Genomic DNA, 17741 nt, shown 5'->3' on the forward strand with positions numbered 1-17741 from the left:
GAAAAAAACTGTTACATTCCCAGCATGCCGAATGTGGTCACATTTGCTTGTGCTTTCAACCAAACTGTAAAACCATCAATTGGCTGGTTTCGTAACTGATCACATGTGAAACACTATGGCGGTTGCAGATCAGACCGTGGCTAAGATAGCAACCTCCTTAGGTGAAAGGGATAGGAGGCTTTAGGGCAGGGCTTGACAACTCCCAGGCACCAGGTCACCATGGCGACTAGAAATTGCATCCTGGCGCCTAGGCTTTTGTCAGTCAGTGACCAGTGCCTCAGCTGCCATTACATGCAGGCTCTGGGGCCACCTCCCAATTCATACCATCTAGGGAGTGAGGAGAAGATTGGCAGGTGCTGGCACCTTTTCTGCCTGGTGTTCTGTGCCAAGGAGGGCAGCTCAACCTGCACCTTCCCATTGCCATGGCTGCACACCTGACAATCTTTTTACTCCGCCTCTCTGCCATGGCATGGATCCTATGAGGGTTTAGAGTTGGACCAGCTCACTTGAGTTAGAGGAGCAGGACTGCAGTATGACAGGGGCCCCCAGAAGCTGTGATCTGCAGAGGGTCCTGTACTGAGCAGATCTGATTTCCGACATTTGTAAATTATCAGATTTTATAGGGCCAGTTCATATACCAAGAGCCATCACCTCTCGGATCCAGGGCCAATGAAAAAACACAGACAAGGGCACCTGAAGTCGAAGCATTAGAACCATCATGGCTACATCTGTGGTTCACCATTACCGATCACTACGGTGGGATTGTACTAAGTGACACTGACTCCGAGGAGCCAATATGACTGAGGACTAATGAGTGTTCCATGGGGGAGAGCCCAACCTGCCCCTTACTGCAGGGGGTACAAAAACCACGGGTCCAAGGTGGCACCTGAACCTTATACATGGCACATGGAACCTCAGGCACCAGTTATATACATAGTGTACAACCAATTTAGTGCAGCGATATTGCACTTATCTTCACTTTAGCAGTCCCCCGCTGGCGCTATCCGCTCCTTCCTCCAAGTGCCTCCTTGGCAAGCCGTGGGCAACCAATCAACAGCTTGAGCCTAGTACAGACTAGCAGTGTTTATTTGTTCAATCTAGTGGACTGAAGGAAAAAAAAAAAAAAACTGAAGAGCGCCCTGTACAAACTATCCGTAGTATAGCAATCTCCCAGTCCCTACTGAGCTATTGTGTTCTAAAACCCCTCAGCCATTGGCTGAGAGGGATGATCGGATGCCAATCAGGCGGCCTTTTTTGGTCATGAACCTTTGACAGAAGCCTTCCATTCGACCTACTTCTGGTTACATAAGAAGGGGGATTTGTCGTTGACAATAATGCTTTGTTAAAAAAATAAAACTAAATTTGTCAAGCCCTGGTTTACAGTTTAGTACAGCTTTAATTCTCTGCCAACTAACAAGCCCTGAAATATTCGTTTTAGATGGACCGACCCTTTAAACTTGTTAGCCATAAAAAGTCCAGCAAGCATATATTTCAGTAAGTGGTATATAGGAAAAGATAATCGAGGCTGTAAGTGTATAGCAAAGCAGTAGAGCTTTCTAAAGAAAAAAAAAAAAAAAAAAAAGTGTTATTCACTAGACAGTGAATAACTGAACTATTAAGAAAACACAGTGTACCCAGGGATAGCACATAATGTCAGTTTATGCCAAGACTAAGTTTCTAATTCGAACATTTGTTGTCAGCATCCCTAGGATAACTCTCTACATTTGGATGGAAACTCAATGAATCATTAACTCTGTGACGCTTATTAGACATTAGGGTGGTTGCTCAAAGCATATATATATATTTTTTTAATGAAAAATATCCAGAAGACATAACATGAAATGCTTAGACCAATATAAAGGGCACAGTTTAGATTTAGAACCCTCCATATGAAGAATATCTAGGTTATTATTCTAAGTGAATCATGCATGGTGTCAAAAAATTCTAACGCTACATTGATCAAAAATCAATATTTAAAGTTATAACACCTTACAAATACCCAGTGAAGTGACTGGCCTGAGGCGATACAGAGATTAAAAAACCTTCCTACGCGAGTTGTACCCATTTATCTTCAGTCTTCTCTACAGCCATTAAATGTGCAGAATGTATAAAGATTGTCTGAGCTTCCAAAGGGGGCAGGGAGCTGAAGTTATACACTGCAGACCTCATGGATGAAAGCTCTGAGAGATGATTGGAGGGAAGGGACATACCCCCCCTCACAGCACACAGGAACAGAGCTGAGGTGGTCAATCAGCTGAAGCTCTCTCCCGTGACACCTTTTTTCTCTTGGTGTCAGGAAAATTGGTAAGAGGTTATTCATGCTAATAGCTTGAAATTTCAATTCAGTCTTCAGCCTCATTCCTCTTCTATTAACTGAGACAAGTACACACTTAACAGGGATATGCTTTGTTCGCATTTCATGTCTGAGGTTTACAACCACATACAGCATTTTTTTCATCTAGGCATATTTTCAGTGCAGCAGCACAGCCCAGTCCCTTTGGTAGCAATTTGGGAAAAATTATGCAAAAAATATTCCCAAACAGACCTACTGTAGTCTCTTACAGACAAATAGTCAGAGGTAACAGCGTATCCATACAATATTTCTCACAGCTACCGATCATTTTTATAATGGAATCTGTCTAGTGATTGAAGAACCAAAAGGCAACATTTGAAATTCCTAACCAGGGTATTCTCCTAATCCAAGTGTCTGTGCTTTTTCTACATATAGTGACCGACTCTTAATAGAGTTGTCAAAATACACAATAGGATCAGGCTGTATTGCACACACTGCAGTACTGAACACATACATTTGTATTAATCATGTACACAGTCATATCTCCGTCATGTCTTCTGAGTGGGTTAGGTCTCTTGAGCTAGAGCCAGAAACTGAGCACTGGAATCAAAAGTAAAAAAGTCAATGTAGGTTTGATCTGATAACTTTCAATGCATGGTTTACTACTGGGGCAACAAATACATACACAGTAATAGAGAATAATGAGAATTGTTGGAGCAACTGTTCAAGAAATACACATGCAAGGGAAATCAATATTAGGGACGTTGAACATAGTCACAGCATTGCGATTCAGAGGTTTGCAATTCTGCATCAATGCTGTAACTCGGCCGAATCTATTGCCGATGACATCATCTGGCGCTTCGTGCAGTGCTCTACCTTCTCCTGGAGAAACACAGAGGCAGAGCCTGCCTGGTGACCAAAGCCCCCTACCCTTCTAGATGGACACTGGAGAAAAAAGTCAGCTGATGAGCTGACAGCCAGTAGAGTGAAGGAAGAGGAGCTGGAGGAGACAGTGTCAGAAGCATCACTGGAGGCACCGAAAAGGGAGAAGAGAAGCACAGAGGAGGAGGGGGAATTGACTGAACCTGAAAGTGAGTGGCAGTGCATCCCTCTTGCCTCATCTAATCCCTCCACCACCATCCTTCTTGCCTGATCTTATCCCTCCTGCCTGATCTCATCCCTCAACCACCATCCCTCTTGCCTGATCTCATCCCTCCACCACCATCCCTCTTGCCTGATCTCATCCCTCCACCACCATCCCTCTTGCCTGATCTCATCCCTCTGTCACGGTCACTTATATTTTGTGCATTTAGGACAAACGCATCAGCAAACAATCTGCTGAGTCAACCCAGAACTAAATTTGTGCGAGTCCGGTCATTCCACATTTTCACAGCTTTTACTATATATACACACACACACACACACACACACAGTCTCTCTCAGTCTCTCTCTATACATACACAGTATCTCACAAAAGTGAGTACATCCCTCAAATTTTTTTAAATATATATTTTCATGTGACAACACTGAAGAAATGACACTTTGCTACAATGTAAAGTAGTGAGTGTACAGCTTGTACAACAGTGAATTTTGGCTACCCCCTTAAAATAAACACACATCCAATAATGTCTAAACCACTGGCAACAAAAGTGAGCACACCCCCAAGTGTAAATGTCCAAATTGGGCACAAAGCGTAAATATTGTGTGGCCAACATTGTTTTCCAGCTCTGCCTTAACCCTCTTGGGCATGGATTCCACCAGAGCTTCACAGGTTGCCACTGGAGTCCTCTTCCACTCCTCCTGTTGGAATACTGCCCTGCCGCCCAGTCTCTGAAGGGGGGGGAATCAAGCTCTGCCTTAGTAGGTCACAGTATATGTTGGCATTCATGGTTCCCTCAATGAACTGTAGATCCCCAGTGCCAGCAACACTCATGCAGCCCCAGACCATGACACTCCCACCACCATGCTTGGCTGTAGGCAAGACACCCTTGTCAAGTGTGTGGTGGCAACCAGGTGAGGAGTACCAAGACACCATCTAAACCAAATAAGTTTATCTTGGTCTCATCCGACAACAGATATTAATGGTGAAAGATTTCTGCGCTTATGGGTAAATATGTATAGATGACTGCAGCCTACCTCAAAATATAGCAAGCTATATCTGACAAGTTTAAGTGGGTGTGGAGGTGAATGGCGCTGTCAAAGATCAGAGAGTAAGGGATATAGGTATAAATATAAATCAGTGGGTGGGTAACTCTATATTGGATATTAAATTAGGGGTATGGGTGTTTAAAATATTAAATCCTCGTAAATAAATGCGATATACAGTGAATAAGTAATGGCGCGTCATGAGTTGCCGGGCAGACATATCTGGTGTGTTTATGAAAGAACGGAAGGGCAACTAATACAATAGGGAGAATATTTGAGCATCGTGTTACTAGGTAGAATTGATGGACGGAGTTTTAAAATAACAAGGAAATGAACGGTATGTGGATACTAACGAAAGTAATAAGTTAATAATTAATCGTTGTGTATGTAATTAAGCATAGATCAACAAAGTGCATTGGTGCAAGTAATACTGCTACAATATTGACATGTGGAGGGAATTAAAAACATATATTGTAATAAATTAATGATCAATCGTTGTGTATGTAATTAAATCAGATCAACAAAGTGCATTGGTGAATGTAATACTGCTACAATATTGATATATGGAGGAGATTAAAAACATATATTGCTAAAATTAAATATAATTAAAATTAATGAGGAGGTCTTTCTTTAGAAGCCATAAATGTAAATATTTTTTAAAAAAATGTTTTTTTAAATAATTCCAAAAAGGCCAGTTCAAGTCTATTTTTTCATACCTATGGGAAAGGCTATGATTAATTATATACAGGGAATATAGACCATCTATGGGGATTTATATTCTACTGTAAGTATAAACAATTCCTTTCCTTGTTATTTTAAAACTCCGTCCATCAATTCTACCTAGTAACACATGATGCTCAAATATTCTCCCTATTGTATTAGTTGCCCTTCCGTTCTTTCATAAACACACCAGATATGTCTGCCCGGCAACTCATGACGCGCCATAGGAATATTTCTATTGGCGGCCATAGAGTTTACAATTGCCGTTGCCCGTTAACCAGTTAGTATAATAGGCGGACCTGACGTGACCATACGCTGCTCCTGATGACGTCATTGATGACGAAACGCGTAGAGCGTGGTCACGTGAGTTCCGCTTCCTGTTGACTGAGACGCAGATCCGGCCGGTGGAACGCACCGCGTCCCGGAAGTTACCGCTACACGAGGGTGTTGCGGTCCCTAGGACATACACACACGGTTTTCTTTTATTAAATGTGAGTACTTTGTATCAATTTATTTAATAAAGCAGAAATTGTTACAATACTTCACTATTGGAGCCTTTTCTTCCTTCCATCTGGATATCTCCCCTATCTATCGGAGTACCTATGAGGATTAACCACATAATTACTCTGGAGGAGAGCATATGAAAGAAGGTCGGGATCAAGTGGATATCTAGCCAGCTATCGGAGGGACCTCTAAGAGTCACCCCAAACGCTGTTTACCCCTGTAGGGGTACCACCATCTGGTGAGTGCGGGACCAATAGGAGGGGAGCACTTATTCCCATATTGAGCACCCCCACCGTCACAGAATGTCTGGAATCCACTTTTCCTGATAATCCCCCTTTCCTTTTTTGGATCTATTCACACCTGATTGTGTAATTGTGATACTATTTATCACCACGGACATTTAATGAAACTTTTTTTGGACACTGTTCACGATTTGATATTTATGTGATCCACAGTTCTTTATCTATTTACTTATTTTATTTTCTATTTATTTATTTTTTATATGTTATTAATTTTATGGATTAGTGTATTACCAGAATTTGATTGATTTTATAAGTGATATTTATAAGTGGTTCAGTTTTAGATTTTATTTATTATCATACTGGATTGTCATATGCATTTTTATCCAATTTGTGATCACCGATACTGAATCGATTTACTTATATACTTACACATCTCCACTATTTTTTATTCACTGTATACCACATTTACTTATTCACTGTATATCACATTTATTTACGAGGATTTAATATTTTAAACACCCATACCCCCAATTTAATATCCAATATAGAGTGACCCACCCACTGATTTATATTTATACCTATATCCCTTACTCTCTAATCTTTGACAGCGCCATTCACCTCCACACCCACTTAAACTCATCAGACAACAGGACATGGTTCCAGTAATCCATGTCCTCTTAAAAAATGGATTTTTGTAAAATCTTACCGTAAAATCCTTTTCTCTTAGCTCATCGACAGACGTAGTCCTCGGTGATACACCACCTTCAGTTATGTTACCTCCGCAGGAGCAGGACTAGACAGGAAATTAAAAAGCTCTGGCCACACCCTAGGGGCAGTCCCAGAGGGTATATCCTCTCTCTCTCTGCCTCAGCAAATCAGTTATGTGAAAAAGCAGTGCTTAGAGAATTTAACCCAACCCAACTCCAAAACAGAGGGGCGGGGACTACGTCTGTCGATGAGCTAAGAGAAAAGGATTTTACGGTAAGATTTTACAAAAATCCATTTTTCTCTAGCGCTCATCGACAGACGTAGTCCTCGGTGATACACCACCTTCGGGACGTCCCAGAGCAGTATCACAACTGAGGGGTGGGAAAATGGAAATCAAATCCCAATCTAGAAGGCCCAACCGGTGCCAACTAGAAGTTTACAATGCTCATCCTTAATGATGAGACTCAACAAAAAAATTTTCAAACAGAAAAAAACCCTCGAGGTAGACCACCGGTCTCCTCAAATTGCGGCCTGCAAAACCTTGCGGCCAAATGAGGCATCCGCCGATGCCGTCACATCAATTTTATAGAATTTTGTAAAGGTATGTACCGACGACCAGGTGGCCGCCTTACATACCTGGACCACTGACGCCTGATGGCGAAAGGCCCAGGAAGTACTGAGCGCTCGAGTGGAGTGCGCCCTAACAGGGAACGGAGGACTCTGACCCTTAATAGAATAAGCCTGTACCACCGTTTGTCTAATCCATTTGGCAATGGTTGCGGCAGATGCAGACAAACCCTTTCTGGGGCCATCCGTGATCACAAAAAGTGAATCCGTCTTACGGAATGATTCCGTAGCTTTCAGGTATACCCTGATTGCCCGAACCACATCTAAGGAATGCAACGCATGTTCCCGATGATGCTTGGGCTGAGGACACAAGGAAGGTAGTACAATATCTTCATTCAGATGAAAATCTGAAACCACCTTAGGAAGAAAAGATGGCTTAGGATGAAGTACTACCTTATCCCTATGAATCACTAGGTATGGGGACTGGCATGATAATGCAGCCAGTTCTGACACCCTGCGAGCAGAAGTAATAGCCACCAAGAAGGCCACCTTCTGGGATAAAGTAAGCAAGGGAATCTCTCTGATGTTTTCAAAGGGAGGTTTCTGTAGAACCGACAAAACCAAATTAAGATCCCAGGGCGGTAAGGGCGCGCGGACTGGAGGAGCCAGGTGCCGCACCCCCTGGATGAAATTCCGCACCAAGGATTTGGTAGCTAACGGCTTCTGAAAGAAGATTGCTAATGCTGAAACTTGACCCTTGATGGTGCTCAAGGCTAGCTTCTGCTCAACCCCTTTTTGCAAAAAGGCCAATATTCGAGACACCGAATAGGTACGTGGAGGAAATCCTAAAGATTCGCACCACGCAATATAAGTCTTCCATGTGTGATAATAGACTTTGCTGGAAGTCGCTTTCCTTGCTTTAATAAGGGTAGAAATGACTGAAGTAGACAAACCTCTGTCCTTCAGTACTTGGGTCTCAATGGCCAGGCCATTAAAACCAGCGACTGTAAAGCACGAAGGTAACTTGGTCCTTGAGACCACAGACACTCCCTGAGACGAAGTTCCCACGGAACGTCTGCGACTAGCATGTCCAAGTCGGCCAGGCCGGCTTGGGGAGGCCAGCCTAGAATTTCTAGGACCACTGGCGCTGATTGGATCTGAACCAGGCGTCCCTAGAGCTATCTGGCCCCGACCATCCGAGGAAGTCTGGTCGTTTTCTATTTCCACACATTTATCAGATACCTGATAGTTATCAGGAAGGGTGATCTTTTCTGGTTGAACCTCAGGGACCGAAGTCACCCGACTAGAGGCTACTTGGCCTATCTGGTCAACCAGATCCGATTCCTGTGTGGTATCGGGACTAATCTTAGGAAAGGGTAAAGGAAAAGATCTATTCAGGGAACGGTAACTACCGCTTCCTGTGGTACTTAAATGTTGGAAGGGAAGAATCGCACCGGTAGTAGTGGTTGATGCTCGATCTGATGTCCTGAATACCGGTGAAAACGTCCCCCCACCCTGAAACCGGGTGGGGGCGCACCTTCAGGCTGTGTACTCCTTTGCTTCGGGTTTGGCTGGGTTGGTCCTCTGCTTGTCCGACCAGCCCTTCTTGAATCCTCCTGGAGGAGTCTTGCCTTTCCCGCTAGTACCAGCCGGGCGCCCTTTATGGGCGGTAAAGAAAGGTCCTCGCTTGTTGCGAGGTCCCTTAGCTTTTGCAGCCTGTGGCAAGAAAGTGCTCTTGCCCCCAGTGGCATCCTTAATGATTTCATCTAGGTTGGCCCCAAATAGACGATTCCCCTGAAAAGGGAGATTGGTCAAGGTCTTTTTGGAACCTAGGTCAGCTGACCAGCATTTTAATCACAGCACACGTCTGAGGATCACTGCTAACTTAGATGCATGCCCTAATAAGGGAGTTGTGTCCAAGGCTGCGTCACAGATAAACCGTAGCCCTTGTATGATCTGTTCCATCAAATCAGATGTCTCCTGGGGAATATCTTTTCCCCTAAGATCTTGGCGTACCATTTTCGCCCATTCCGTAAGTGTCTGGGAAACTAGACCAATAACAATTACTGGTCTAAATGCTGACCCTATCAGAGAAAAGATAGTGCGGGACTCTGCTTCTATCTTTCGATCCACCGGATCCTTAAAGGACGAAGTGTCCTCCACTGGAATAACCGTGGCTTTATTCAGCCTGGAAATAGGCGGATCCACGACTGGTGGTACCGTCCATTTCTTAATGATGGATCCCTCAAACGGATAGCGTCTAGCAATACGCTTGGAAATAGTAAAGGTACGTTTAGAATGCTCCCATTCACCACAAAACCCGTCAGGGGAAAAGGGGGAACATACTACTCACCATACCGGAACCAGGCGGGCACCAACTCCTGACAGTACCCCTCTCCACCGGGGCGGGAGGGCTGTCGACCGATACGGACGCCGTGACTCATGGTCTTTGGCGTTTCAGCGAGACGTTTAACTCGCGGGTTCAGTCCTTTTAATGGGACTTTGTCGCGGCCGACCCAGCGCGGAGCTATGGCCTGCACGCGCTCGTAGGCTGAACTGGGGTGACCACCGGATCTCAACATCCAGCCCGTCGCCCAGTTCAGCTTTCTTGCTTGAAGATCTCACAGGAACACTGGAGAAAAAAAGCTGTCTAAAAATCCTTTTAGAAAAAAATTCTTGCCAGGACCTAAGATCCCAGCAAGGTATCTAGGTCCTTACTCCTAACTAGACAGAAAATAACTGATTTGCTGAGGCAGAGAGAGAGAGGATATACCCTCTGGGACTGCCCCTAGGGTGTGGCCAGAGCTTTTTAATTTCCTGTCTAGTCCTGCTCCTGCGGAGGTAACATAACCGAAGGTGGTGTATCACCGAGGACTACGTCTGTCGATGAGCGCTAGAGAAACCTTTTTATTAATCCATGTCCTTAGTCTGTTTGTCTTTAGCAAACTGTTTGCGTGCGCTCTTGTGCATCATCTTTAGAAGAGGCTTCCTTCTGGGATGACAGCCATGCAGACCAATTTGATGCAGTGTGTGACATCTGGTCTGAGCACTGACCGGCTGACCCTCCCCCTTCAACCTCTGCAGCAATGCTGGCAGCACTTATACGTCTATTTCCCAAAGACAACCTCTGGATAGGATGCTGAACATGTGCACTCAAAACTTCCTTGGTCGACCATGGCGAGGCCTGTTCCAAGTGGAACCTGTCCTGGTTAACCGCTGTATGGTCTTGGCCACCGTGCTGAAGCTCAGTTTCAGGGTCTTGGAAATCATCTTATAGCCTAGGCCAGTGATGGCGAACCTTGGCACCCCAGATGTTTTGGAACTATATTTCCCATGATTTTCATGCACTCTGCAGTGTTGCTGAGCATCATGGGGGTGCCAAGGTTCACCATCACTGGCCTAGCCATCTTTATGTAGAGTAACAATTCTTTTTTGCAGTTTCTCAGAGAGCTCTTTGCCATGAGGTGCCATGTTGAACTTCCAGTGATGAGTAAGAGTGATAACACCGAATTTACCATAACCTGCAACTAACCCTAACAAGGCACATGATACCGGGGAGTGAAAATGGCTAACTGGGCCCAAATTCGATATTTTCACTTAGGGTGAGGGCATACATACTATATAAATGTGTGGTACACACACACACAAACTCTCATTGAAGTTCCTCCACCCACTGCTTTTGAGTCAGGTTAGAACAGGAAGGGGCCATCCCCAAACGGTTCCCACAAAGTTGCGAGCATGCAATTATCCAAAATGCCTTGGATGCTAGTAAAAGTTCCCTACACTGGAACTAAGGGGCCAAGCCCACCCCCTTAGAAACAACCACACACTATAATCCCCCCTCCATCAAATGATTTGGACCAGTGCACAAAGAAAGATCAATAAAAGACCTGGATAAGAAAGTTTGGGGTGGAGGAGCTTGACTGGCCTTCTCAACCACCATCAGTGCCCAACCTAAAAAATGGTCAAATATTCCCACAGACACACTCCTAAACCTGAGTTGAAGCCGTTCTAGCTGCAGAGGGTGGGCCAACTCATTATTGAACCCTATGGGCCAAGACTGAGATGTGGGTGTAATAATTATACATACATACATACACACATATATAATATATATATATATATATATATATATATATATATATATATATATATATATATATATATATATATATATATATATATATATATTATATATATATATATATATATATATATATCTATCCATCTATCTATCTATCTATATCTATATATCACATATACATATGCACCTTGCAACAACATGTTCCTTCATCAGCTAGCCCCACCACACTATGTTCTCTGGCAGCTAACCCATGATATACACAATTTTGAAAGCCCCCTTTATCAAAGTTAGAGTTTCTTGGCACACATATGCTAGAAAAAAGCATAGTAGGCAAAGCAAAAGGATAGAAATATCCACATAAGTAACATCTTCCCATCTGTATGAATTGCAAGGCCTGTTTAAAATCAGGCTGCCCAAGGCTAGGTTTATTGTGACGGCATATAAAGAAAGCACCCATTAGGTCCAAAACATCACCATGAGGTTAAAATGTATGTTACTCTCCAAGAGCACTTGTGAGAGACTGCGTCAAGTTATAGAGGAACCAGAATACTTAAGCAGAGGTGGCCTATCTTACCTTGTCTTTTTTGTCTTGGCGAGCATATGGAAAACATGGAATGACTGCCGTGACCCGAGAGGAAGAAGCAATCTTGCAGGCATTTATCATGATGAGGAGTTCCATTAGGTTGTCATTGATCTCACCACAACCACTCTGTACGATGTAAACATCTTCCCCCCTCACGCTCTCGCCAATCTCAACACTAAGAATAATAAAAAGAATAATAATTCAAATAGTGTTGTATGTAGTAAACATGATGATATTTAATAATGAGATACATCATAACTTCATGGAAAAATGTCACAACCGAAGATAAAAAAAAAAAGGATTTTTTACTTGCCGTTAAGTCAATTTCTCTGATGTTCGACGGACACAGCTCCTGATTCTTATTAACCATTGGGTTATACTGCCCCCTACAGGAGTAGGACACTAGGCAGGAAAAAGTTTGACTACACCTATGGGCAATCTCAGGGGGTATACACACCCACACTCCGCTATAGGCACTCAGTTTTGTTACAAGCAGTGTCAGAAGAAAGCCAACTCCACAGTGGGGGGGATACTGTGTCCGTCAATGAACATCAGAGAAATGAATTTTACGGTAAGTCAAAAATCCTATTTTCTCTTCTGTTCATTGAGGGACACAGCTCCTGATTCTTCTTAACCATTGGGACGGACGTACCAAAGCAGTGTTAAACATGAAGGGTGGGAGAACAGCAGAAAAAAAATTCCCAAGGCCAACCATAGCCAACCAGGTAACATGGCGCTCAACCAAAAGAACTGAAGCTCACCTGGAAAAAAAAAAAAAAAATACACCCTCAAAGAGGACCAGGTCCTCTAACAGCAGCCTGTAAAACCTTGCGGCCAAAAGAAGCATCCGTAGATGCCAACACATTCACCTTATAAAACTTTGTAATAGTGTGCACAGACGACCAGATGGCAGACTTGCAAACCTGCATCACTGATGCCTGATGACAGAAGGGCCAGGAGGCACCAAGCACCCGAGTAGAGTATGCCTTAACCACTTAAGCCCCGGAAGATTTTACCCCCTTCCTGACGAGGGGGTATTTTGCGATTCGGCACTGCGTGACTTTAAACGGACAATTGCGCGGTCGTGCGACGCTGTACCTAAACGAATTTGGCGTCCTTTTTTCCCACAAACAGAGCTTTCTTTTGGTGGTATTTGATCACCTGTGCGATTTTTTGATCATGCGCTATAAACAAAAAAAAGCGTAAATTTTGCAAAAATATCAATATTTTTCACATTTTTTTTATATGAAATTCCCCCCAAATAAAATGTAAAAATCAAAATGTTTTAACATTTTCGGCCAGTTTGTTTTATGCTACCTATGTTTGGTAAAACAAAAAAAAATAAATAAAAAAAAAAAAAAAAAAAAAAAAAATCGCAAAAAGCGTATTTTGATTGGTTTGCGCAAAAGTTATCACATTTACTAACAAAGGGAAAGATTGTCATTTTTGTTGTTTTTTTAACGCGTAATGGCAGCGAGCTGCGATTTTTTTGCGGTACTGCGACATTGCGGCGGACAGATCGGACCCTTGACTGACATTTTTGACACTTTTGGGGTTACCAGTGACATGACTACAGTAATCAGTGCTATACATATGCACTGTTACTGTAAAAATACACTGGCAGTGAAGGGGTTAACTTTTTTTTGAAAGGGAGGGGCTGTGTGTCCCTAGGGGCGTGCTTTCTACTGTGATTGGCTGTGGCTTCAGATGTATGAACAATGATCAACGGTTCTACATAGTAGAACCGTATGATCATCCTTCATACACAGGGGAGAATGACAGGCAGCTTGTTTACACAAGCCGCCTGACTTTCTCCCTTTCCCCCGACGATCGCAGAGTGACCGGCGGACATCGGGTCCGCCGGTCACAAGCGCAGGGGGGGGGGGTGCGTGACCGCGCCTCCGGCGGCGCGCGCTCGCTCCCTAGACCCTCACAGGCTAGCGACGTAAACCTACGTCGCTTTGCCTGTGAGGGGCTGACTGCCGACGTAGATCGGCGTTAGGCAGTCGGCAAGTGGTTAAAAGGGAAAGGAAGAACCGGACCCTCTAATTATATAGGCCTGAATCACTGTGTCTGATCCACCTGGAAATGGTCGCAGCAGAAACAAGCGAGTCAGACTTCCTAAAAGATTCCGTAGCTGCCGGGTACACCCTGATTGCCCAAACCACATCCAGGGAATGCACAGCAATTTGGATAGGATGTTTAGGCCTGGGACATTGAATGAAGACATTATGTTGTCTTCCCTAATGGAAATCGGACGACTTTTGGAAGGAACAAACGGGTTCCTATAAACCAACAGGTAAGGTGAACAACAAAATGCCGCCAGCCACGACACCATGCACGCAGAAGTAATAGCCAGCAAAAAAGTCCACCTTCTTGGACAACGTAAGCAGGGGAATCTTTTGATATTTTCGAAGGGAGATTTCCTGGATAACTGACAAACACCAATTTGAGGACCCATGGCGGTAATGGAGACCGCACTGGAGGAACCAAGTACCGAGCTCCCTGGATAAAAAAAAAAAAAAGTACGCACCAAGGCAAGTGTGGCCATAGGACTTTGAAAGAAAACCGCCAACACCAAAACCTGGCCCTTGATGGTACCCCAGGCCAGGTGCTGCTCAACTGAAAAGGAGCGAGGGAGAACCCCAAAAGACTAACATCACGCAACGTACGTCTTCCAAATACGGTGGTAGATCTTCCCAGAGGCAGATTTTCTAGCTTTTAACAGCGTAGGAATAACCGATTCAGACAAACCTATCCTTCAGCACCTGGCTTTCAAAAGCCAAGCCCTAAAACCAGCGACTAAAGCTGGATGGAAGATTGGTCACATATTGGAATGTGAAGGTAGGTGTCCTTGATGTTGATCGAAGCAAGAAAATCCCCCAGATGTTGAGATACACTACCATGCGAATGGACTCATTCTGAACTTCTGTATCCACACAAAGCAGTTTAGCACCTTGAGGTCCAGAAGTTGATGTACGTTATCTTCCTTCCAGGGGACTGTAAACAGGTTTGAGTAAAACCCCTGAAAACTTTCAGAAGCAGGAACCATCACCCTGTGAAGTAATAAGTCTTGCACTGCCCCAAAGTGACCCCGTAAGCGATCTGGGGGTGGGTGCAGGTTGGAAGGAAAGAATTTTTCTGGAGGAAAAGACCGAATTCAATCTTGTAGCTGGAATGAATGACTTTGTGAACACATTTGACCTGTACCAGAGAGGTCCACGGATCTGGAAATCAGCAAAGACTTCGCTCCACCCAGATATGGGTGAGGGAGCCTTGTCCGCAGGTCTGGAAGAGCCCCCTTTCTGGGTTTTCATAGCTTGCCAGACCAGGTCCTCTTGGAACCTCCGGGGGGGGGGGGGGGGGGGGGGGGGGAGAGGCCCTGAAGGACTTATCCCTGAGGGACGAAAAAAAAAGCCTCTTTTGAGCTAAGAAGAATGGCCCACGTCTAAGACGGGGCTCCTTGCCCTCAGTAGCCTTCGGAAGAAGGACTCTTCCCCCTATGAGAACCTTAATAAGGTCATCCAAGGAAGCTCCAAACAGGCGATTCCCACAAAGGGGAGATCAGATAAGGCCTTCTTAAAAGTCTGGTCCGAAGACCAGCATTGCCAGCCAGATAAGACGCCAAAGGACCACTCCTGATATGGACAGCCTAAAATCAAAAAAGCCGCATCCAAAAAGAGGATCACAGATAAACTGTAACCCCTGGATCAACTGATCCGCCAGCACTGCAAAGGAAGGGGGACGCAGTTTCCCCTCAAGGTCCCGGCGTAAACGTTTAGCCCACTCGTCAGTTTGCAACACCGGTGCAAAAGAAAATACCAGCCTAACCCGAACCAGCCACAGTGAAACATATGGCAGACCAGAGCCTCCGCTCTTCTATCAACCAGATCTTTAAAGGTCAAGGAGCAGCTTTATTAAACCTGGAAACCAACACTACAGGTGGGACCGTCCACTTTTTAAGCAGGGAATCCTTATAAAGGATACCGGATAGCAAAATGCTTTAGGACCACAAGAGTGTGTTTTAGACAACCCCACCGTTATGTGACAATGTTGTCAAAGTAAGCGGGAAAGCGGAACACTCCCACCACAGTGGAGGACCGGTGGTGCAAAAAGGGACCGGCGCCAGCGACGCAGCATCTCCATGTTTAAAATTTCATCAGTGCATCCACCAGCACCTTTTCATGCATGGCTAGAGGAGCAGAGGAAAGACGTTCTCACTGTGAGCACTTGGGGTGCGTGGATGCAGATCCAGTAGGGTGACTCACGTCCATGGTGGCCAAAACAGATTAAGGATCTGTAGGACTGATGAGGCAGGGGAGGGTAGTGGACACTAGATACTGAGGTCACCTGGAAAAACAAAATCAGGGGAGGGCCGTCGACTGCGATCCCACAAGGGGGGCGCTGACCCAGGGTCCACGAATGGACCACCTACTGGAGTCAACAAAAAACAAGGGGGGGGCTCGACCTCCGAGCCCCTCCCTATGAGGCCCACACAATAGGAAATAGCCCCCTTAAAAAGGGGGCGTCTGCCATGACGTAGAAATGTAGGCAGGGTATCCTGATGGTCCCACAGCGCTAAAAAGGGGTAGGTTTGCTCCACAATAATGGTGGCATGGTTGCCTTAAAAAAGTTAAGCCGCCCCCACAGTGCCACCCCTTCCAAGGGAGGTGACAAGCTGGTTGCATGGCCTCAATTTGTGTGGATGCCCTGCCACGAGCCTAAGCGGAGCCAATCACCCAGGGGCAGCGTAGTTGAGGGCAGGTGTCCAAACGGAGGGTAGTGGCTTCAGCCACCCTCACTGGGGCCATCCCACATAGCTTCCGACCAGTAGGCCACAAAGCCACGTCCTAAATTATGGGCTGGATCCGGCCATAAGGCATGGACGCCAAACAATCCGCTCCCCCAGCCCAACAACTGCAGCAGGGAGCCCAGAGCACATCCCTGCCCTAGTCACCAACCCCCAAGGTAGCAGGGGAATCCGGCTCAACACCCCCCGTTGTGCACCAGGAAAAACCACAGCGACCACCAAATTTTTAGAGGTCTGGGGAAGGGTCCCACCGTCCCAGGGAGGGGCCCACGTCCACTCCAAACACCCTCCAGGGGTAGAGGGGGGGGGGGGGGGGGGAGAGCTACTTACTATACCAGAAACAGGGTGGGCACCGCTCCTGTCAGACCATCATTCCAATTTGGACGTGGGTAGCTGTCGGCCAGGAGGAACGCTGTGATTGAGGCCAGGTTGTATGGGCCCTCGCGAGACATTTGACTCACAGGCCAGCCCCCTCCAGTGGGGCTATGTCGCAGCGACCTACCGCGGAAGCTGAGGCTTGCGTACGCTTGCTGGCCAGACTGGGGGGACCCTCTGGATCTAGATTATCCAGTCCGTTGCCCAGTCCAGCAGTTGATAGTAGATTCTCACAGGAACAAAATAGCAATAAGGTAGGAAAAAAAATTGCCAGGACCAGAGATCCCTGAGTGCCTATAGCTGAGTGTGGGTGTATACCCCCTGGGACTGCCCATAGGCGTAGTCAAGCTTTTTCCTGCCTCATGTCCTACTCCTGTAGTGGGCAGTATAACCCAATGGTTAAGAAGAATCAGGAGCCGTGTCAGTCAATGAATGAAAGAAAGAAAATACTTCTCTACTGTTTATCCTTGCAATACACAGACCTGTAGTATATATTCAGTACATACATATTAAAGTGGAACTTTAAAGATTTTTGGGGGAGGTTCTCCGTTTACTCTTCCAACTAGTAATATCCTTCATTTGGTTTATGTATCTTATACTATTCCATTATCTGTTCAATAAGTTTGAATGTAACTTTTATATTTTTCCACTTTAACCACCTCCCACCCGGGCCATTGTAAATATACGGCCGGGTGGGAGTCTCGTCCTTC

At 45.2% G+C, this 17741-nt stretch overlaps 1 protein-coding gene across 1 annotated transcript in view; it reads right to left on the reverse strand.

The window, feature by feature from the left end:
* PRPS2 (phosphoribosyl pyrophosphate synthetase 2) overlaps window positions 1–17741 on the reverse strand; it is a 153614-nt gene that overhangs the window by 88411 nt on the left and 47462 nt on the right. Inside the window, exon 2 of the mRNA XM_082246862.1 lies at window positions 11838–12021. Coding sequence (XP_082102988.1) covers window positions 11838–12021 — 184 coding nt within the window. The remainder of the gene's footprint in view (window positions 1–11837; window positions 12022–17741) is intronic.

Source organism: Pelophylax lessonae, assembly GCF_965119305.1.
Source record: "Pelophylax lessonae genome assembly, chromosome: 2".
Lineage (NCBI taxonomy): Eukaryota > Metazoa > Chordata > Amphibia > Anura > Ranidae > Pelophylax > Pelophylax lessonae.